Here is a 21,897-nt window from a genome sequence, read left to right as displayed (position 1 = left end):
AAAAAGCTGTGTTGCTAAGTGGTCATTTTTAACCCTGGCTCAGTTAGCCAAGTTCCAAGGGCTGGGTTTTGGTATAGCTTTCTTTGTGTTAAATCTGACCTGTGTTCACAAAGGTAAGTGGATCAGCTGCCTGAACATTGGTGTGACTGTATTCTGTTACCTGGACCACAGCCTTCCCTGTGAAACTCTTCAACTGTGAAAGCTGCCAGTTTCCCACTCCCCCCCCAAATGCAGTTAAAGTAAATTTTAATATTGTAACCACTAGAGAAGATGAGGAGGGCCATTTCTGGAGTGATAGTCACAGCCGGCAATGTACATATCAAACCTGCCAGCACCATGGAGCCAGCTACTACATTGGGCGTATTTTTTTTGTTAGCTACTTTCATTTAACTATTTTAAGTGCACATAATAGCTGGTTTATAAATAAAATTGTCACAATCCAGTAACTGGGTTCTTTAGCAAGTACAAGCTTAAATATTTGAAAACTTCAGCTCTAGCTTCTCAAAACGGTCTTGCAAGAAGATATTGTTCCTGGCAGTGCTCTCTTAAGTAGCTGTGGAGGTTTACCTCCTCTTAAGTATCCAATGAAAGAAGAATCTGAGATTCTTCCATTCCGTTTAAAAATATGTATTTTAACCTAGCTATTACTGTATTTAAGCTATTTAGTCACCTTTGACTCACTACTATTTGAATTAGTAACAGGGTCTTCAGAAATCTAAGACCAGCAGGCCACCAACTGTACTTGCAAACAACCCTTACATTTTAAAGTAGCTGTAACATTTAGCTCTTTCTAACATTTCCTGAAATAATTAAAGATAAATGAATTTATATTTAAATCCTCAGCTATGTTCTTACTTAGCTGTCAGTTATGGCGCAGATTATTGTATTTCTATATTTACCTCCGTTGGTAATTTTAACTTCATGTGTTGCTATGAAGATTTGCAGATGTCTTTAATCAAGCACTATTTGTTAATACTGTAATATCAAAATATTATGTCGCATTATTTTAAAGCTTTCAAAAATAAGAGTAAAATGTTTTAAAAAATGCTATTGCACCATATAATTTGCTGCACAACAGTATGGCACAGCATATCAGTCTGTTTTGATAGTAATGCTGCATAAACAATGTTGTGATCTGGGTTTCTTTTGAGAATTCGTTAATGAGGTGACATTGTACGACATTACTGTCTCGACAACCTCCAGCTGGGAAGGTTTGGGGTTTGCTTTTTGGTTTTTTGGTTTTTTTCTTTTTTTTTTTTGTTTTTTTCTTTTCGGTAAAGGACCCAGGACTATGCTTCATACTTAAAGTTTTTTTTTTTTTTTACTATTATTATTATTGTTTGTGGGTGTACTTTTTATTTTCAGTGGAGTAAAGTTTAATTTACAGTAGAACTGGATTTGGGACCTACCACAATCCTCAGGGTCACTTTTTCAGGACGTTACTGATCTAGCTTTAGGTTTTTCCGAGTAAACTGGACGCGAGGACCATGCAGAGCGACTGGGGTGGGATGACGCAGCCCCTGGCCTCGGTACTGGACATGTCGCCTTCCCGCCCCTCCCGCACGGCTGTTCCACCCTCGCAGCCGCCACACGCCGAGGGCCAAGTCGTCGTATTTATCGTGACATAAAATAAAAGCGATTAAGGAACAAACACTATTGCTGCCGAATGCCATAAACACTGAGTTGTACAAATTGTGATTGAGGAAATGAAAAAGGTTTATACTTTTTAAAAAAATTTCAAATGGAATAAATTATTCATGAAGCCTTGATTGTGGTGTCTCGTTATTTACCGGGGGGGAGGGGCGGGGCTGCGGCCTCCGGCCCCCCTCCGCCTTCGCGCCGCCCGTGCCGCGCGGCGATGACCTCACTGGCTGCGCCCTTCCCCCCGTGACGCGCTGGGCGTGCGCCGGAAGACGGGGCGGCGGCGGTTGGTCGCGGGGAGCCGTGAGAGGGCGGCCGCCATGGCGGAGTGCTCCGGCCTGCAGTTCGTCAGCCCCTACGCCTTCGAGGCGATGCAGAAGGTGGACGTGGTGCGCCTGGCGGCGCTGAGCGACCCCGAGCTGCGGCTGCTGCTGCCCTGCCTGGTGCGCATGGCCCTCTGCGCCCCCGCCGACCAGAGCCAGAGCTGGGCGCAGGACAAGAAGCTCATCCTGCGGCTCCTCTCGGGGGTGGAGGCGGTCAACTCCATCGTGGCCTTGCTGTCCGTGGACTTCCACGCCCTGGAGCAGGACGCCAGCAAAGAGCAGCAGCTCCGGTAACGCAGAGAGCGGCGTCTTCTGTGGCCGCGGTGTGGCTTTTCCAGCTGCTGTGGGAGGACCGGGCCGTGCGCGTGCTGCTGCGTGTTCACTCCCTCGATAATCTCTTGGGAAAACCCCGATTTGTACAGGGCAACATACAGGGAGCTGGGTGTGATTGTCCCGTCTCGGGGATCTTTCCTTCCCCCGTGCCGCACGGGGCCGGGGGTGCGCGGTGCGCACGCAGGGAGCTGCCCGGTGCGGGAGTGGGCAGGAGGGCGGCTGGCCCTGCTTCGGGAGGTGAAGGGACAGCTCGGGTGGATGCACTTTCCTGACTGTTGTCTGTGCGACTGGGGAATAGAGGCCTTTGAAATTTTGATAGTCTACTGAATTAGATTTCATGATGTACTGCAGTTACGACAGTCTTTTCTGACCATTGGCATGGTAGAAGAAATCCCTACAGAATTGATGTCTTCCTTCAACTGATAAAATTTCTGTGTTTGCAGAAACATATAACTGTTGTTGGTTTTAATTGTCTGTTAGGCACAAACTAGGAGGGGGCAGTGGAGAAAGCATCTTGGTGTCGCAGCTTCAGCATGGGCTGACACTGGAATTTGAACACAGCGATTCACCTCGTCGGCTTCGTCTCGTACTTAGCGAATTACTAGCCATTATGAATAAGGTAAATTTCTCCACATTTGGGCGCTTGCGAATTTTGTGTCAGTGAAAATGCACTCTGGATAGGTTGACGTGCTGCCTGGTTCTGTTTCTGGTGCTGCTGTTATGTGTGAGTGCTCTTCCCCAGTTCTTACCTGCTCCACCAAGACTTAAAGTCTCAGTCTGATTGAACGGTGGCTTGTGATTAAACTCGTTATGAACCCAGCTTCCTAGAGGAAGTCTTTCTTCCTCAGAACAAACAAGGGTAATCTTTTCTAATATGATATAGACTCTGTATACTCTGTAATATGCTGTACTCTAATGTGATTTTGTGATGTATCAGTGCAGAAATCATGCTTGAAAATGAAATTATGGCTTTTCTCCGTCCACTTCTTTACTCCTATTGCAGTGTGATATTAGCCACCGTATTTCTCTTACCCTTCCTCCTCGCCCCCCCCCCAGCATTTTATTTTCCTTCTGTAAACTTACCATGTTTTTAGAATTATTAGTGAGCTATTTCTCTTTTTCTGAAAGGAAGCAATGATACCAGCTGTATTTCCACTAGTAAATATTTCTTATGCTAAACGCTTTTCTTGCCTGTTTTGTATTTATAACTGTACGTTTTTGACAGTTTTTCATGTATTCAATCTGCTGAATTTAAAGCCATAAAAGACTGATTAGGCAAATTGCTTCATAAAACCTGTTCAGTGATGATGAATAATGTTTTGTAGGTGTCAGAATCAAATGGTGAGTTTTTTCTCAAATCTTCTGAGCTCTTCGAAAGTCCTGTTTATCTGGAGGAGGCAGCAGATGTTCTCTGCATTTTGCAAGCAGGTGTAGTATTCTGTATTTATAGTGTTTTCTAAGTTCTTACTAATGTAAAAAAATAACTTTTGGAGCCATTGTGACTGATGTAAGGTTATTCTAGGCTGTCTAGCTCTTTGAAAGAGAAATAGATCGCAGATTGATTTTCCGTTTATTGATTTGAGCCTGTAACTGAAATGTATATTAAAAGCAAGGTTTTACTTGTCTCACAGTGAAACATTGTGACTTTTAAAACTTTTTTTATCCAGAGCTGCCATCACTGTTGCCAATAGTTGATGTGGCTGAAGCTCTGTTGCACGTTAAAAATGGAGCCTGGTTCCTCTGCCTTCTGGTGGCCAATGTTCCTGATAGCTTTAATGAGGGTGAGTTACAGTTTCTTCTTACCCAGCTTGCTTTTTCTAAAGGTTTGAAATGATTTCTAGCAATATAGTTATTTCTGGGCTAAATCATGTGTCGTAAATATTTGAACGGGAGGGCGTTTGGCTTATGAAATATAATTCGAATGCATTTATACCTAGAGTTGCTGATAGGCTCCCATTCTCATCGTGTTGATTCCCCTTTTTTGCAGCTTGCTTGTAGACTCATGGTGTGCATCTTGCAGCTTTTCATCTGTAGGTCACCTTTATAAAGGCCGACTCAGGCAGTGAATGACCGGGACTACGAACCTGGTCTAGGCTTGCTAATAGTTCTTGTCCCTCAGACTGAGCCATATTGTGAGCTGAAAAATTTGTATTGACGTTGCCTGTTTAGTATCCCTTACATCGCAATGAGATTTCAGTCCCCAGGGCTGCCAGATGCACAGGTTACATTAGATAGAGTACGAGTAGTAATTGGATGATGCATAGATCTGTAATGACCCTGTACTTTCTCTGGGGGGAAAGACCATTTCCTTGTTCCGCTTATATAGCGTAGATCACGAGTTCTTGCCCGGACAAGATTTGTGTGGCCTAGCTAATAAATCATAGTGAGCTGAACAGAACGGCGTGGCTTTATGTGTTTTTGTTTATGTGGCTTTCTTTTGGAAAGGCCGGATTTACTTACACCTCCTGTTGGATATTTAGTCTGTAGAGGTTTGATTAAGAATGGTGAACGGCAGGATGAGGAAAGCGTTGGAGGGCGTCGTAGAACAGAAGCACTTCGCCACCTGTGCAAAATGAACCCTTCCCAAGCTCTAAGGGTCCGAGGCATGGTGGTAAGTCTGTTGTTAGTCTGTCATGAGAATCATAATTACGATCCTTATTGGAGCTTTAAAAACACAAAAGATGATTGAGCCTGAGCATTTTATCTAGGTGGAAGAGTGTCATCTACCAGGTCTTGGTGTGGCTTTGACCTTGGATCACACCAAAAATGAAGCTTCAGATGATGGAGTGAGTGACCTGGTGTGTTTTGTGAGTGGTTTGCTACTTGGAACAAACGCAAAGGTTCGAACTTGGTTTGGAACTTTTATCCGAAATGGCCAACAGGTATGAAAACCTTTAATTATTCTGCTTTTTAAAAAATATTCTTATAACTTGCTGTAACTCTTCTGGATGTGGGCACCCGTATTTGTCTGAATGCATATAAATGCTGTTGCACATCTTGGAGCAACCTTTACAAGGCTTCTTATGGGACCATCAGGTCTGTAAATAGTGTCCCTGAAGGCAGCTATTTGGTTGTTCCTCTGGGAGATTTTTAGGTAGATGATTCAATAGGCATGGAAACCAGGGAGTTGTGAGTTCATAATGTTTACCTGATAAATATGTTCATCCTCAGTGTTCACAACAGGAAGTTGCGTCTTGACTTGCTTAGTTAGTCGAGTTAGTAAAAGCTTGTGTTTTGATGTAATAAGCTGTTGTAATATGATCATGTGTTGCTTGTTGCCCTGGTACTGAAAACTGTATTTAAAAAAAATTCTCCCCCCCCCGAAACACTTCTTTTTTTACCTTGACTTCATCATTATGGAAGCTCTTACGTAATACATTGTTTGATGGGATGAATTTTACACTGCTGTTCTCATCTTTTAACCTTTTACACAGAGAAAAAGAGACAATATCAGTTCTGTGCTTTGGCAAATGAGGAGGCAGCTGCTCCTGGAGCTCATGGGAATCCTTCCCACGGTTCGCAGCACACACATTGTTGAAGAAGCAGATGTTGATATGGAGCCAAATGTGTCTGTGTATTCAGGACTGAAGGAAGAGCATGTCGTGAAAGCCAGCGCATTGTTACGTCTCTATTGCGCTTTGATGGGAATTGCTGGGCTGAAGTAATGAATGTTTTAATGCTCTCTGTGTTTTTATTCATTGTCTGTCCATTTAAGCAGAGGTTGAGAGCTTTGGGCACTTTTAACACGAGCTGTCTCTTAATGCCGTTGTGGACTAAGGGAGGCCCTTCTCGCGTGCTGAGGGCTGGAGTGGCCAGTTGGTGGAAGTTCCTTTATAGTGCAGAGAGCAAATATTGTGTATGTTTTTTACTTTCCGGTACTATTGTCAGCAGAAGAGTTTTTTCATTCTAATGGTAAAGATCCATTTATCAACTTCGCCGATTTTTTTAATCTAAAATAATGCAAGAAATGTGGTGCTCTCTTTAATGCTGCAAAATCAGTTCTACTGACTTGTTAAAAGAAGTCTTGGGCCTAAGTGGTTGGAGCAATGTGTAGAAGAGAAAGCAGCTGAAAACTCTAGCAACACACACTACATGAATTTAGTATTTTTATTCCTCTGCTTTTATTTTTTAGAGAGTGCTAATGTAGCATATTCATGCATTGTTAGTTTTAATTTAGGTATTTTGTACTAATAGGCAAGATTATATGCTGGGGAAGTTTTATTACTGTTGTTATCTCTTAACAGAGATTTTTATATCTTTAAGTTCAAAGATAATTGCTAGTTAATCTTGATGCTCATTTATTGATGGCAACTTGATAAACAGATTAAGTAACAGAGAAAATTTAATCTTTAACCATTGTGATGAGATTGGAAATCTCCACTTTTAAATGAGCAGCGTGGGTTTTGTTCTTCTTCTGTCCTATTCAGGCCAACTGATGAAGAGGCTGAGCAGCTACTGCAGCTGATGACCAGCCGGCCTCCCGCAACTCCAGCTGGTGTTCGCTTTGTATCTCTTTCCTTCTGTATGCTTCTGGCCTTCTCCACTCTTGTCAGGTACCTCTCAATAAAGGAGGAGCTTTGTAAAGATGTTACTGTTCTAGCACCGTTAAGGCAATGACCTCCCCAGAGCTGCACAGTTTTTCTCTCCTGATTCTTTATCAAATCCCCATATGTTGGTTGAAGGGATTTGTCTCACATTATGGTGGGTAAATTGATATTCCACTCTTGCTGCTGTTTATGGCAAATCTTTTGAGAGGGGACGTCGGCATTAGCTTAGTTTGGAATGGTTTTTGAAGGCTAAAGTAGGCCTTACTAGTTCACTTTTCCATTGAACAAGTTTATGGCTAAATTTTTTAGAGCCCCTGTTCAAAAGAGTAGCAATGTAGGTATTCAGTGGATGTAGCTTTCTGCTGTGTGCGTTCAAGACAGGAAATTGCCTGACAGTTGGACTGAAGTTTGTGCTAAATAGCAGTGCTTATCAGCTGCTTGATGCTAAAGTGTAAGTGACAGAAAGTCTCCTGGCGTAAGATTCCTCAAATACTGGCTTTTCTGCTAGTAATTGTTAGTAAAACTAGCGGTAGTTCCTGGGAAAAGGATCTTTTATGGATTGTCTTTGTGCAGCACCCCAGAACAGGAGCAACTCATGGTAATGTGGCTTAGTTGGATGATAAAGGAAGAAGCTTACTTTGAAAGGTAAGAGCGGGCTTCTTTTGTTTTTAATGATTCCAGTAATCTCACATTTACTTATGTCCCATTGGAAATTAACTGTTCCTCTCTGTCGTCATTAGCATTTCTGGTGTGTCTGCTTCTTTTGGAGAGATGCTTCTCTTGGTAGCCATGTATTTCCATAGTAATCAGCTCAGTGCGATCATTGATTTGGTCTGCTCCACCTTGGGAATGAAGGTAAATCCTAAACTGTTTCTAGCACGTACATTTCTCTGTTAAAATTAACTTTTTACTGTGTATTTATACTCTTGTATTTACGTAAATTTTGATATAAAGAACTTTGGTTTTGGTAATATACTTAAAGCAAATGTAAAGTAAAAAAATGGGTAACTAAGTAAATTAGTTCCTTTAGAAAAACATTAAACTATGCATACCTCTTAATACAGAGTAATGTTATGATAAAAGTATCTTCAAGTATGACTTGTTGAAATCATTATTTGCAAGGAATGAACTTTTTTAGAAGACTAACTGAGCTGCAAACTTTTTATTTTAAATAGTTTAAAGAAATATCTATATATGTAATAATTAATTTCTGAAAATTACCGGAGGAGACTTGCCTTCAATATACTTTCATAAAACCGTGTCTCATCAAGTGTAAAAGCTAGGCAGCTAGTTTTTAGGATAAGGAAGAACGTGGAGTGATGAACTTGTGACATTTGAAAATATTTTTGTTTTACATTTGAAGTATAGATGTGAATGTTTTCCTGGTATCCCACTGAAGACAAGTTTAAAAAGGTTAAAAGTTAACAGTTTATAAAATAAATTTGCAGTACTTATTTTAAGTTCTAGCTTTCTTATAAATTACAAGTACTTTGTTCTTCGTTGCAGATTGTTATTAAGCCCAGCTCACTCAGCAGAATGAAGACAATCTTCACACAGGAAATTTTCACTGAACAGGTATTTTAAGCCTAGGTCTTTTTTTTTCTCCCCTTTTTTTTTTCTTTCTTTCTTTTTTTCTTTTTTTTCTGTAATCGCTTCAGTTTGACCTACAAGAAGAATCCAAGCCCTGCTGGTACTGAAGAGCCTTGGCTCTTTCTTTTCGTACTCTGATCTGATTATGCTTTTTGAACACTTGGCTTTTTTAATAATGGGGAAGCAAAGGAGAAAAATTGTCCACTATGACATTATTTTTTGCAGTAGCAGGAAATCGTTCACAAAGGTAGTACATGTGCTACAGTTTTACACATACTGTATTAAACTACATAAAAACGTTCTTCAGCTTCCAAACAACCAAAAATAAGTAAATGCCAGAAAGAATGTAGCTGTGCGACTTTGTCACCTTGTGCATGTGCGTTGTGATAAGGTGAATACTTGTGGTATTTTTCTTGTTAATTATAAATTTCCTTTAGGTTGTTACGGCCCACGCAGTTCGCGTGCCTGTTACAGGCAATCTCAGTGCCAACATTACTGGTTTTTTACCTATTCACTGCATTTACCAGCTTTTAAAAAGTCGATCATTCACCAAGCACAAAGTATCTATTAAGGTATGACCTTCATTTTGTTTCTGTTCATAATTTTGAATGTTGACTAAGTTTTGCCAGCTGTTTTTTTGGTTGAATTATAGGAACAGAATTCTGATGAATCTTATAGCCTACTACCATGTAATTTAAGAACGAAGTGTGTATTAATTTAGGGTACCCAGTTTTAGCTCCGTAATCCAGAGACTACAGCTTAGTGAAGTTAAAAATAATAAGGAAGTTATATCTCTCCCCCGTCTGTACTTAATAAAATCGTAGTCAGAATGATATTTCCAGCCAGGACAAGTTACATTGGTGGGTCTGTACAGAGCAGGGTCCAGGATACACAGTTTATGACCGGGCCTGACTCAGAACTGGTATTACACTTCCCAAAGTAAAAGCCTCATTCAGTTACAGTTTTTGTAACTGGTTAAAAGGGGGTGTGCTTGCAGACAAAAAAAACTGCCCTCCAGCTTTGAAACTGAACATGTAATGGCATGGTTTTTTCTAGGACTGGATCTATCGACAGCTCTGTGAAACCACCACTCCACTCCATCCTCAGTTGCTTCCTCTTATTGATGTCTACATTAACTCTATTCTTACTCCAGCATCTAAATCCAACCCAGAGGCCACAAATCAGCCTGTCACGGAACAGGAGATACTGAATGTTTTTCAAGGACTCTCTGGGGTAAATGATTTGTTTGCTTCTTTTGTATACTTGAATGTGAACGTGTGGTTCGGTGTTTTGTATACATGCTTGACGCAGATTCTGTAAGTTGCCTCGCTTTTTGTCTTTAATGCCTGTATAGTAAACTGCCTCCTACTACAGTAATGGTCATGTGTTTGCAGTTGTTATGCTACTCAGATTTTTAGGAGGATTGGTATTTGTCCCTGTTTTGCCCTTTTCCTTGGGAACTCACCAACTCATGCTGTTAAAAATGCAAACAAAAGCACTTCATGGATTGAAAAGTGGAGGTGTTTATGTAGGATTTGTGTAATTTTTGTACCAACGTGATATTGTTAGATAAAAATACTCTTTAACTGAAGCACTCTAGCTGTTTTTGAAAGAAGCATTTTCATTTTGATAGAAGTATGAGAGTGGTCACTTGGACACATGTAGAATGAGTGGCAAGCATTGACTTGCCTTGGAATCCTGGTATTATTCCTTATTAGTGTCCCAAGATATCAAAAATACATTTTATGTTTGAAGCTCGTTTTAAAAAAACCCAAAAAAGTTCCCTGCAACTTTCAGCTTGGCCCTCCTATGGCTTGATATATTTATACAAGGTTTACTGCCTTATCTTTCTTCATATTTGCAGGTAAATCCAAATTTTTGTTCTCAACAATCAGGAATGCAACATGACCTTTGTGTATGGTTTTATGTACAGGGAGAAAATACTCGTCTCACTCAACGATACAGCATCACAACACAATTGCTTGTCCTCTACTATGTCCTGTCGTACGAAGAAGCACTTCTGGCAAACACAAAGATACTAGGTATATGTGAGTGCATCAGTGGAAAACAGATTAGCTGAAAATTAGATGCAAAGAGAGGAATTGTTACAATAACCAAAATTCATGTTGCTGTCAGATTCAAGCACAGCATAAAAAGTTCAGATTCTTTTAATAAGTACAGCATTGCTGTAGAAATTCAGGAGATAAAGTTTCTGCTAAGACTCTGTAGTTGCGTAATTTGTTTTCCAGATTAAAAAAGGTCCAAGCTGGCCAAAAAGTTACAGAAATGTTTATGACCATCTAATAAATACAGCAACAATTAACAAAGACTTCTTAATTACTTCAGATCTTCATTTATTCATGTCTCATCAAACTTGCACACACATTTCTTTGGGTTAGCAATTTTATAGTTGACAATACTGAATGATCCCTTTTTACCTTTGAAATTGAGACTTTAAATCAATTCTAAAAGAATGTGTGTAGTTTATTGACAGAGTTTAATTTCAGTGAAAACATAGCGCGTTTCATTGACACCATAGAAAACTCTGGTGGGTGTTTTTAGCTGCCCTTTTTAGGGTGCGAAACTTCCAGCATCCATCAGTGCTATTTTCTTCATGCTATTCAAGAAAGACTGAAATACTATAAAATCAATTACAATTCTTCCTGCATTTATAACTTCCACCTCACTACAGGGTGTTGTGTGTGCCAACATGTACTGACTGATAACTGTTTTTTTTTAAGAATAAAAAACCTTGAATAAAGAAAGTGAAGATTTGAGCTATGATCTCAAAATCAGTTGGACTTGGTCAAAGATAGTATGGAGATCTTGTGAACAAATCCAAATGCCAGGAAAATCTTTAGATGGAAATGTTCACAGAAATGGTTTCCTGAAGAGCTTATTTTAATACTTTAATGGGAATGTGTTATTTGTTAACAGAGGTGTGTTATTTGGGATTTTCTCTATTTTACCTGGATGATATAGACAAGTGCTTTACATTTTAGTTATTGATTCAGTTGGGGAAGTAATCTTTTCCAACTGTAACTCTTATGCGTGGGTTCTTGTCCTGTTCCCTTATAGCTGCCATGCAGAAAAAACCCAAGTCTTACTCTTCAGCATTAATGGATCAGATTCCAATCAAGTACCTCATCCGGCAGGCTCAAGGACTGCAGCAGGAACTGGGAGGTATATCTGTGTGTGAAAGTCTAATGTGCATGAAGAAGGAAGGCTAAGCGTGTTTCCAGCTCTGTGGCTATCGTCTGTTCCTCTGTGCCTTCCTTTTTCTTTTACAATCTGTCAGTAGTAACTACTGAGATTACAGGTGTGTTTGAAGAGTAATAGTGAAAGTTGGAGGAAGGCAGTTCTTTCTAGAGTAGGTCTTACGTAGATTTAGTAGGTCTTAGGTAGATTAGTAGGTCTTAGGTAGATTTTAGGGTAGGAATCGCCTGAGAATTTTTGAATATTCCAGACTGAGTTTGAGTTACTATGGGATCCTCCCACCTTTCCTTTCTGTTGGAGTTAGAATATCAGGCTGTAAGCATGCAAGCTCATTGAACTTCTTGGCAGTGATTCAGTTAAGGTCCGTTGTTGAAACGATAGGCACAAATAGGTTCAGGTGAAAGATGTAGCTACTCAAACCTAAGATGTATACTTTCTTAACACCCCTAAAGGCTTGCATTCTGCACTGTTACGCCTTCTTGCAACTAACTATCCACACCTCTGCATTGTGGAAGACTGGATCTGTGAGGAACAGATCACGGGCACTGATGCCTTACTGAGGAGGATGCTGCTTACAAACATTGCGAAGAATCACTCTCCCAAACAGCTCCAAGAAGGTAAATAACTTCATTTCAAGTAAGCAGTGTTCTTTCCAAATTGGTTGGAATATAGTGGATTTGGAAGTGTGTAGCCATTTAATTCATTCCATCATACTGCCTTTGTATAATGAAAATGTTCTGCTGCCAAGTCAGAAAAAATGTCAGAAGTCCAGTTTTACCAAGATCTCTTTGTCTTTATTTTATAGCATTTTCCATGCTGCCTGGAAATCATACCCAGCTGATGCAGATCTTAGAACATTTAACACTTCTCTCAGCTGGTGAATTGATCCCATATGCAGAAGTATTGACATCAAATATGAATCGCTTGCTGAATGCTGGAGTCCCTCGGAGGATTCTTCAGACTGTCAATAAACTTTGGATGGTTCTTAACACCGTGATGCCAAGAAGGTAGGCTCAAAACAGTGTTTAGTTTGTTGTGGCAGATAGGTGGAATGCCACTTTCTGTTTCAAAAATAATGACACAATGCCTTTGCCTGGGAGATTGAAGGTTGTGACTGAATAGAATGTGTTGGAGTTGCATTCCTTTTTGCTTTGTTGAAATTTTTAACCTTTGCATTTAAAAGGAAGGTATTTCTTGTTCTCAGGGGAAAGGAAGTCACCAGTTTGCTTAAAATATAGGAGTATGGTTTTATAGTGTACATTGTTCATGACAAATTGCTGCTGAAACATGAACTCACTTTGGTAAGAATGTGCCTTTTCTGAGGAACTGGATGCTCTATTGCAGTGAAAACAGTGTGGTTGCTATAATTCCAGTGAATGTAAGTTAACTATATCTTGGTTAACTTCAAGGGCTGCAAAGGAAGCATGGGGTTTTTGGTCCTTGATAGGCCTAGAAAAATACAGCTGATTGAGATAAGTGACTGTCCAGATGCTTATGTGATCCTTATTCTCCTACGGCTTATCTAATAAAAAAATCGTAAAAATAATCTCATTTTAGGTTGTGGGTGATGACGGTTAATGCTCTGCAGCCTTCAGTAAAAACGGTCCGACAGCAGAAATACACTCAGAATGATCTGATGATTGATCCTTTGATTGTACTAAGATGCGATCAGAGAGTTCATAGGTAAGCATGTCCCTCGTTTAGCTTTTTATGTTCTGTGGTACTTATATTGATACATAGTGAATGCTAAACATAGAGGTGTCTCATAGAAAACTTCTAAAAGCTTTCAGTACTTCAAAACATATTTTCAAACTCATCATATGAACTTGTAAGTTCCATCTTTGTTGTATGAAGCTTGTTGGTCGGAGGACTGAGCGAGCTGTGTGTGCTGTTTCAGCATGTCATGCTGTCCAGCTGAGTGTCTTGTTGGACAACTTGACATTCGGTTTTATTTTGGAAACTTTGGGGTTTGTACATAGAACATCCATTTTGGATTTGTGTGTGTGAATTTGTTCAAAATAGACTTTGCAGCATGCTTAAAATGGCTGCTGCTGGTGGTGGTGGTGGTGGAGGTTGTAGCTGTGACATTCTTCCACTGCACACTGTCTTTTGCCATCCCTCATGGGCCTGTAGGTATTCCATCTTTTTGGGTAACAGTTTCTGCCAGTGGGTGCTTGATGGATATGACAGAGGTAGATTTGCTTAATTTCTCAAGAAGGTCTTTTATCAGTACTTAGAAATTAGTTCCTCTAGATGTCAGTGATGGCAGAGGAGGCTGTCTAATGCTGCTTTATGGCTCTGATGCAGAAGAATAAGCTGAGAATTTTAGTAGTGAAAATGATCATAACTGATAGCAATGGGCTAGCTTTTAAGGAGAGTATGAAATAATGCAAACAGTGAGTCAGAATTTGTAAATTATAACTTTGCTTTTTCGTAGAAATGAAGAAAATTGCATCTGTTATTCTAAAAAAGATAATGGTTAATCATTTTAAATGTACTTCAGCCCCTAGCTTTATTCCTTGTGTATTCTTTTTCACGTTTTCTGTCAGTTGTGGTTTATTTTTCCCATTTTTTATTATCCTTTTGTTCATGATAAGTGGCTAGTAGTCAACTTGATTTGTGCTTCACATTCTTGTTTGTATGCATTTGACCCTCCTTGCCTTTTAGCAACTGAGCCGTGAATCCAATTTTCTTTTGAGTTGCTACAACTCTGCTAGACTTCAAGTTTCTATTGATGACACCTTTAATCCCTAACCCATAGGTGAAATATTTAAATGTATTTCCCTTCAGCCCAGGATGCAAATTGAAAATCCTACGTTTCTAAAACTGTTAGGGAGATTTATAATGCGATGTGATTGAAAACTATCATCTTAGTATTGTGGAAGCAGTTCAGAGCTTGTCTGCGTTACTTTTCCCCATCATTCAGATCATTATTTTTCCTTACTTTACGTATAGCCAACGCTTTTTGGGTTTCCTGTGTTCATCAGAAATTAGTCTCTTCAGCAGTCCCCTGTTTTTGTAGAGCGTACGCATACATGCGTGTGCATGAGAGAAGTAGGAGTGAATGGCAGGGCAGCAGAAGGGATTGTGACCTTTAGTATTTTGCTGTATTAGGGAAAACGGCTTTAGTGTGAACCAGACTACAACCAGACTACTACAATATGAGCCTTTGAGGAGTGCTTTTAGTTTGTTCGTGTTATTACTGTCTTACTGTTCTGCCTACTGAAATGCCTTTATTTTATCATGTGTTCCCGTATCAGGAGCCCTCCTCTGATGGATATAACTTTGCACATGTTGAATGGCTATCTTCTTGCTTCAAAAGCTTACCTCAATTCTCACCTAAAAGAAACAGCAGAGCAGGACATTAGGCCATCCCAAAACAATGCAATGGGTCCAGAGGCCCCAGAAGTTACAAGGGAAGAATTAAAAAATGCATTGCTTGCTGCTCAGGTAAGGGGGAAGAAATGGGTATTAAATGATGTGAGGAAAGACAATGATAAAACAGAAATACAGAGACAGGTAATTAAAAAAGGAGACCTTTTTACTTCTTTTTTTACCGACTTCTGTTACCATGAAAAGGAAGAACGCCTCTGTGTTCAAATTGTTAAATATTTTCAGTCTTCTGTTTTCTAGTCTGAAGCATTGTGTTGGTTAACTGCTTTTATAGTTTTCTTTTCTGTTAGTTAAAACAGAAGAGTTTTGCTTACTAGCCCTTTTGCCTTGTGGCTTGTGTTTTTCAGAGGCTCTTTCTGTACTTAGCTTTGCAGCAGTAAAACATGAATAAATGTGACAGACCTATGCATGATCATTTGAACTATGTTATTTAAGAGAAGCAGCCAGCATTGTAAAGTGAGAGGCTGAAGAATGGTTAACTTACTTAGCTTGACATTGCGGGAATTCTTGAGTAATTCTGTTTCACAGACAGTCTCTTCTTACCTGTGTCTGGAAGAATGTCACATATATAATCCCTATTAGGAGATGATTTTTGAGTTAATAGGAAGTTTTATATTTAAATGTGTAGTGTAGTCTCCTCTGAATACCGTGAATTACATGGCCATGTGCATATTTTTTCTGATCTGGATGTTTTAAGGGACTATTGGATATTTATTTTGAAACAATATGAGATTTTTTTGAAATTACTCTTTTGATCTGTGATTATGATGATCTGTTGGATTAAACTTTTGTTCTTTTTTGAGTCTTGATTCAGATAAAGTGTTGGGTTTTTTTAATGTTCTTCAGGGTTTGTGATTCTTGAACTGAGTTGTTTTTATTGTAAAGAAAAAAAAATCTATAGCTAGAAATTCTAACCACTTGACAGTCTTCAGTTTCTTAAATCATCATTACTTAGTATTTGATTTCTTTGATTTCATTGGGGTTATGCATGTTCTGTTGCTTATTTTCTTCACAGGACAGTGCTGCTGTGCAGATTCTTCTAGAGATCTGCTTACCTACAGAAGAAGAGAAAGCCCAGAGCAGTAATATCCATGGTTTGCTAAAGAGTGGTCATACTACCACAGGCCCTAAGAGTCCAGAACTAGAAGAAGAAGAAGATAGCTTGCTGTGTAATCTTCGAGAGGTCCAGTGTCTGATCTGCTGTCTGCTGCATCAGATGTATATAGCTGATCCCAACATAGTCAAACTAGTTCATTTCCAGGTCTGCTTTGCGCTATTTTAGTTCTTCCATGGTTTCTCTGGTTAAGAAAAAGCCAAATAAGTGGTCAAAGGATGTTGAATGCTGTTGTAGTGTTCCTCAGAAATTATAATGGCCCACTTCTCTGCTTCCCGACTCGCCAAATTTGTAATACCTACATTTCCTCCAGATTTCAGTGCTTGGACTCTGTTGTAGCCGAGAAGGGAGCAGCTAAACCATGCCTGTTCCTCGTCATTAAACACATGCTTTGTTTGTGCCTCTGCCCTTTTCTATACAAAATAGTTCGTCCATTCTAGGCCAAGGAAAACTGGCCTAATCATCTTATAATTACTTGTTCCACATCTTTTGTGGGTTACTTTTTTCTGGCCATATTTTTAAATTAGTATATCCATTATTCAAAACTGTAATTTGGCTTCAAATGTAAACATCTTCTGATCTTTCCGTTTTGTTAGGGCACAGTTTATCTCTTTAGAGTGGAAGGAGAAAGGTTGCCCCTGCCAAAGCAGCTGTATGTCTTCAAAAAAAGAAGGGGGGGAAAGATTAGCAAATTTTTTAATATAAATGTGTTTTTAGTGTGTGTTAAATTGGCCATTGCCAGATGGCATCTCGTTATAAGGAGTTAATTTGCCTTGACCTGGAACTGATAAAGTGACTAAAAAAGTTATAATGGTGCAGTCGTGAAATAAGCAACTTGGGGCCCGTGGTGAAGTTTGCAACACGGGAAAGACACAGAAAGAAAGGGTCACTGCAGCCTGGTTTAGTTTGGGGAGTGGAGGGAGAGTTTCTATGCAAATAATACATTGGGTATTGAGGATAAAGAACTGATGCAGACCCTGGGTTTGTCACCCAGCGTGCTTCTTGTTGCCTTGGGATACAGGCCTGTTGCTTGTAATTCTGAACAAAAGAGATTTACAAGTATATTAGTTTTGAAAAAAGCGTTAACGCAGATCTAATTTAAAATCTTAATTGAAGCAGAATTTTTGAAACACCTTTGACATATCTGTTTTCTTAATCACACAGGGTTATCCATGTGAACTTCTGGCACTGACAGTGGCGGGGATTCCGTCGATGCACATCTGTCTGGATTTCATACCGGAGCTCATTGCCCAGCCTGAACTTGAAAAACAGGTACTGTACAGTCATTTAATCTGGGAATCACTGTAAGCAGTTAACCCTGATGAAGTATTGGTTAAGGGGAGAAAATAAAAGGATTACTGAAAAAAGTCTTGTTCTGACTTTTTATGCAGACTAGGATATTAAGGTAATATCTGTAGCACTTTTACCTTAAATTAAAGGCCCGGCCCTCACCCCCAAATTGGGGATTGTGACAACTTCACTAACATATCTCTGTACACTTGTTTAGGAAGTACTCGTGAATTTCAGTATTACCTTCAAGAACATGAATAAAAGCACTTTTCAATAATGACTTTCATTCATTCTTTATACTGAGTATAAATCAGTTGGCAAAGGGTTTGGTTTGCCTACTTAGTTTTTATTGGATACTTTATAGCTACAGGAAATTCTGTGAAGATGTAAATTTTGAAATCTTTTTTGCGAAGATGTTCTGTAGAACAGATGAAGCAGCCTTAAGATAAAAATTCTATTCATTCTCATGAAAAGTTTGACTATAAGTCTTTTTCCAGGGAATATCACTACTGTTTCTTGAAGCAAGCTTGGGACAAGATTGTAAGGCGTAAATTTCTAAATCAGTTTAAGTTTCTCCTTTGCCAGTTGTCTTACCAGTTCTTTCCCTGGTCTAACTGCAAGAACAAAGCCTGCTAGAATGACATGTGCGGCTTTCCTCAAAGTTACGCTATTTGAATCTGAAGAGTGGTGGCTTCTTCTCACTACAAGCTCAGCAAAGGGGGAGTCAGGAGTTTGATTTTGAAACGTTTCACCAATATTTTTGAAGGTCGTCTCATGATGATTATGAAAAACAATGGCAAATAATCGTTCATTATTACTTTCTAAAGCAATTTGTAGACCTTGATTTGGCATAGTGTGACAAGAGGAGATTACATACTTGGCTATTTGGCTAAAGATTCCTCTGTTTTCTATATCAAGCCAACTTTGTAGTTGTTCTTATTTAATCCCTTCTCAAATATAAAGTTACTGTTGATGAGAAGACACTCAATAAAAGTTAAAACTAGAACACATCAGACCTTAAACAGCTTTTACAAGGATTATATTGTAAATTGCGTGTTGCTTTGTTGCTCGTTATTAGTGTCGGAACAAATTGGACTGTGGGGGAGATTCTGAAACACTAACGCTGGTACTTTGGTTAATGTTAAATGCGTGGTTTTTCTTATGTCAGCAGAAGAATTTCACAGTGACTATTATTAAGGCTTCTCTGACTTTTCATTTCCTCATTGGTAAAATAGGGAATATTTACTAACTCCTAAGTTACGTGAAGAGCTTTGGATAGAAAGTGCAAAGCAATCTGTAACTTTATTGCTTATTTCTCTTCTGTCTTTCACCTACTTAACAGATATTTGCCATCCAGTTACTTTCATTTTTGTGTATCCAGTACGCACTACCTAAATCTCTCAGCGTGGCTCGTTTAGCTATCAATGTGATGGGAACCCTACTCACAGGTAAGCACTCCAGCAACCCCTAAATACATTGTTGCATAAATTAGAATTATTTGTCTATGTTGAATGCAGTTTTGTCTAAATGCCACTATGTTAATTACGAGTGTAAAAGTAACAACAATTCTTGACTGGATTTTTATAATAGTTCCTTTTTACTTAACCATTTCCTTTTCCTTGATAGTTTTAACCCAGACGAAGCGCTATGCTTTTTTTATGCCAACCCTGCCTTGTTTGGTGTCATTCTGTCAAGCCTTTCCTCCTTTGTATGAGGATATTATGTCTCTGCTGATACAAATAGGACAAGTTTGTGCCTCTGATGTTGCTACGCAGACAAGAGACTTTGACCCAATTATTACACGTAAGTAAATACCTTGTATTTCAAAAGTAACATCATGATCCCAGGGAGAAAATTATGTTAACGTTTCAAAAGTTTGAGTGTAGTTGGAATGCAGTATGAAGTTTACTGCTGTTGTCTTGTAAATACAGAAGGAATAGGGATAGGTTGATTTACTGGATTGGAGAAGAGAGTTTAGAGGCTAAAGGGGCTGAAAGTACTCCTTTTATTAAACTTTGTACTGCCTTCCTTCTGTTTTGTGTCCCTGCTTGTATCATTTCAAGATGTATCCCTGCATGCAAGTGTTGTGTAGAATTTGCCATTGTAGTTTAAGGATTAAACGTGAGCAAAGGCCATTGAGAACACAAGGATGTTTCAACCCCTCAGCTGAGGCATAATGGCCATATAAATCTTCCTAATCTGTTGGAAATGAAGTCAGATGAGCTACCTGAAGTCTTACACATGACATAGCATGGTTGGATAAGTACATATTGTGTGAACACAGATTAACTGTTTAAGTGGATCAGTTGATCTTGAGCATGTTTTTGTCTCTTTTTTTGTCTGAAGACAAATGCCCTGTTCATGTGATACAAGGTTCCCTGATGCTGTCTATGCTAGGATATTTATGTTAAAAGAAGTAAGAGGGAATATAAAAAACCCCAAAGGAGTCAGACATAGGTAAATTAAAAAGAAATGTTGGAGTGTCTCTAGAAATAATGTGTGGAGGTAAGCCTGGTGCATGAAATAGTGATGGCTCAAATTTGCAATTTCATAGCATACGTGTTTGTGTTATGGGTGTAATATAACAATTTTTAAAAATTATTTATTTATTTAGATGTACTTTGCTGCTTTTACTTAATTTTCTAGGTCTCCAGCAACTAAAGGAGAAACCACATGAAATGTCAGGACTTTGTAAAGATTCATCTAACAAAAGTTGTTCAAGGGACATTGCAAGCATGGACCCTGATGTTCGGTTATGCCAGTGTGTTGAAAATACTATCATTGAAATAATTAACATGAGCGTAAGTGGAGTTTAGGAAGAACACAAATGAAATTGTACTGTAGCTAGTGCCACGGTCTATGGTGTCTAAATTTGGAGAAGGCTGCCGAAGTGAACTGAGGAACCGGAGCACAAGAAGTCCATGTTTTTCATTCGTTCGATTCAATTATGGCTGAAAAGAAAAGAATTCTTTAAAGAGGCTTATGTTGCTTCCAGTGAAAACTTTTGAGGCTGCTGGGGTCGGTAAATAATTTCCAGTGAAACTGAGTGTGATTTTCAGGCTTGCTTGGTTTCCGAAGTGATACAGCAACACACCCAAAAGGGTTTTATAACACTCTCAAAAGTGAATACTTAATTTGTTGAGCAAACAGCAAAATGATGGGTAAGAAAAATTTGATCTTGAAGCGCTTTGCTTAAGTTAAATGAACTGCTGTTCCAGAGTCTTGCAGAGCAAGATGGAATAAAATACTCCAAGGAAGACTTGAAAACGTGGTGTAAGTAATTTGCACCATCACATTGAGTACTAAGAAAATGCTTTAACTTCTTTTTAATTTGTGTTTTAAACCATTGGTCAAAGTTCCAATTCATGAGATCAGGAATTTCATTTAAAGATCAGCCAGCCTTCATTAAAAGTTTGAAACTGGTCTAAAAGTTTCTTTAAAAAGAAGTAGTAGTACTACAAAATGAGCTGTATAAATGCAATTTTTAAAAAATATGTATTTTTTCATGCAGCTCAGAGGGTTTAATATTTTTTAACATCACTTAGTTTAAAAGCGACGAGAAAGACTTCAAGAAATAAGTGCAAAGGTATCTTAAGTTGTCATCAGGATAAGATTAAAAAAAGGAATTAGTGTTGAGGGTGGCTGTGACAGAAGCTAAATTTCCCTATAATGAAAGGAATGAGAGATTTCAGCCCTACCAAAGGGGGTGCATGCAGCTCAGTGGAAAGAAGGCTGAATCCTTTGTGCTTGGCGCATGAAGTTGGTTGTTCTTTCATATACAAAAGCTTCAGGATTTAGCCTTGACAGATGCGTTTTGTGGCATTGCAGGCGGGGTGTGTGGTGCAATATTTGGGAGTCTCTTGAAGGTTGCACAGCCCTTGCGTGAGGCAGCACATGCTTTTGTGGCAGAGAAAGAAAATTAAGGTTTGGCCGTTGCGCCAGAAGTGAACGTGGTACTTCAACACACTTGAATTGCTTAACTTGTCAATCCAGCACTTACTCTTTTCTGAAGTGACAGCAGCCAGGGTCCTACAATAAGTAAAATATTTTTCAGTTAAAACCAGTTTGTGTTCCGGATTCTTTAGCGTGGCCTTGGGAAAATCTTGTAGGACAGGGATTGGGGCAGGCTGATGCTGAATTGCCAAACACGCTTGGGTTTGCGTAGCAGGATTACAGCGTGCTGTAACCATCCGATAACACCACACCAAGTGTATTTTTGTCATTTTGATGTAAAGTATGTAAATAATCTAAATGTATGTAATTTTTTTTCTCTAAGTGTAATTTTATATGCTGTAGTGGTATTTAAATAAAAAAAAACTAGTGTATGACTTAATTTCCGAGGGCGTTGCCTGTACTGATTTTAAGTTCTCCAGATTCGTACCCAGTTTAACCCGAGGGAAGCCTGCCCCCGGGGCACCGGAAGCCCCACGGGAGCGGGAGGACGCGGGGC

The 21,897-nt window shown here is 39.2% G+C and overlaps 1 protein-coding gene across 5 annotated transcripts; it reads left to right on the top strand.

Annotated features, from left to right (window-relative positions):
• Positions 1–1,768: 1,768 nt before the first annotated feature.
• INTS2 (integrator complex subunit 2) lies at positions 1,769–21,784 on the top strand. Of its 5 annotated transcripts, none has more exons than XM_075168446.1 (24): positions 1,769–2,254; positions 2,778–2,916; positions 3,623–3,725; positions 3,965–4,078; positions 4,778–4,908; positions 5,006–5,179; positions 5,732–5,958; positions 6,725–6,850; positions 7,418–7,489; positions 7,585–7,699; positions 8,351–8,419; positions 8,872–9,006; positions 9,491–9,667; positions 10,368–10,476; positions 11,513–11,617; positions 12,103–12,267; positions 12,456–12,657; positions 13,208–13,333; positions 14,911–15,100; positions 16,059–16,304; positions 17,322–17,429; positions 18,790–18,895; positions 19,074–19,250; positions 20,094–21,784. In XM_075168446.1, exons 1-24 carry the CDS (start codon positions 1,962–1,964, stop codon positions 20,261–20,263), a joined length of 3,579 nt encoding a protein of 1,192 aa, XP_075024547.1. In that variant the 5' UTR covers positions 1,769–1,961; the 3' UTR covers positions 20,264–21,784. The 5 variants fall into 5 exon arrangements, with proteins under 5 accessions (XP_075024547.1, XP_075024546.1, XP_075024544.1 ...); XM_075168445.1 differs by having other exon boundaries at positions 10,368–10,482; XM_075168443.1 differs by having other exon boundaries at positions 10,299–10,476.
• The last annotated feature ends 113 nt before the right edge of the window (positions 21,785–21,897 follow it).

This window comes from Calonectris borealis, chromosome 19 (genome assembly GCF_964195595.1).
Source record: "Calonectris borealis chromosome 19, bCalBor7.hap1.2, whole genome shotgun sequence".
Classification (NCBI taxonomy): Eukaryota; Metazoa; Chordata; class Aves; order Procellariiformes; family Procellariidae; genus Calonectris; species Calonectris borealis.
The sequence above is the reverse complement of the archived record's forward strand: the minus strand, read 5'-3'. Positions and strand labels throughout refer to the sequence as shown.

What these genes read in the sequence shown, in the direction of transcription:
- INTS2 (XM_075168442.1), top strand. Translation starts at nt 1,962, where the DNA reads ATGGCGGAGTGCTCCGGCCTGCAGTTCGTCAGCCCCTACGCCTTCGAG. An exon ending in GCCTTCTCCACTCTTGTCAG is followed by an intron (nt 6,851 to 7,417) that starts GTACCTCTCAAT and finishes GTCTTTGTGCAG; the next exon opens with CACCCCAGAACAGGAGCAAC. An exon ending in CACAAAGATACTAGGTATAT is followed by an intron (nt 10,483 to 11,512) that starts GTGAGTGCATCA and finishes GTTCCCTTATAG; the next exon opens with CTGCCATGCAGAAAAAACCC.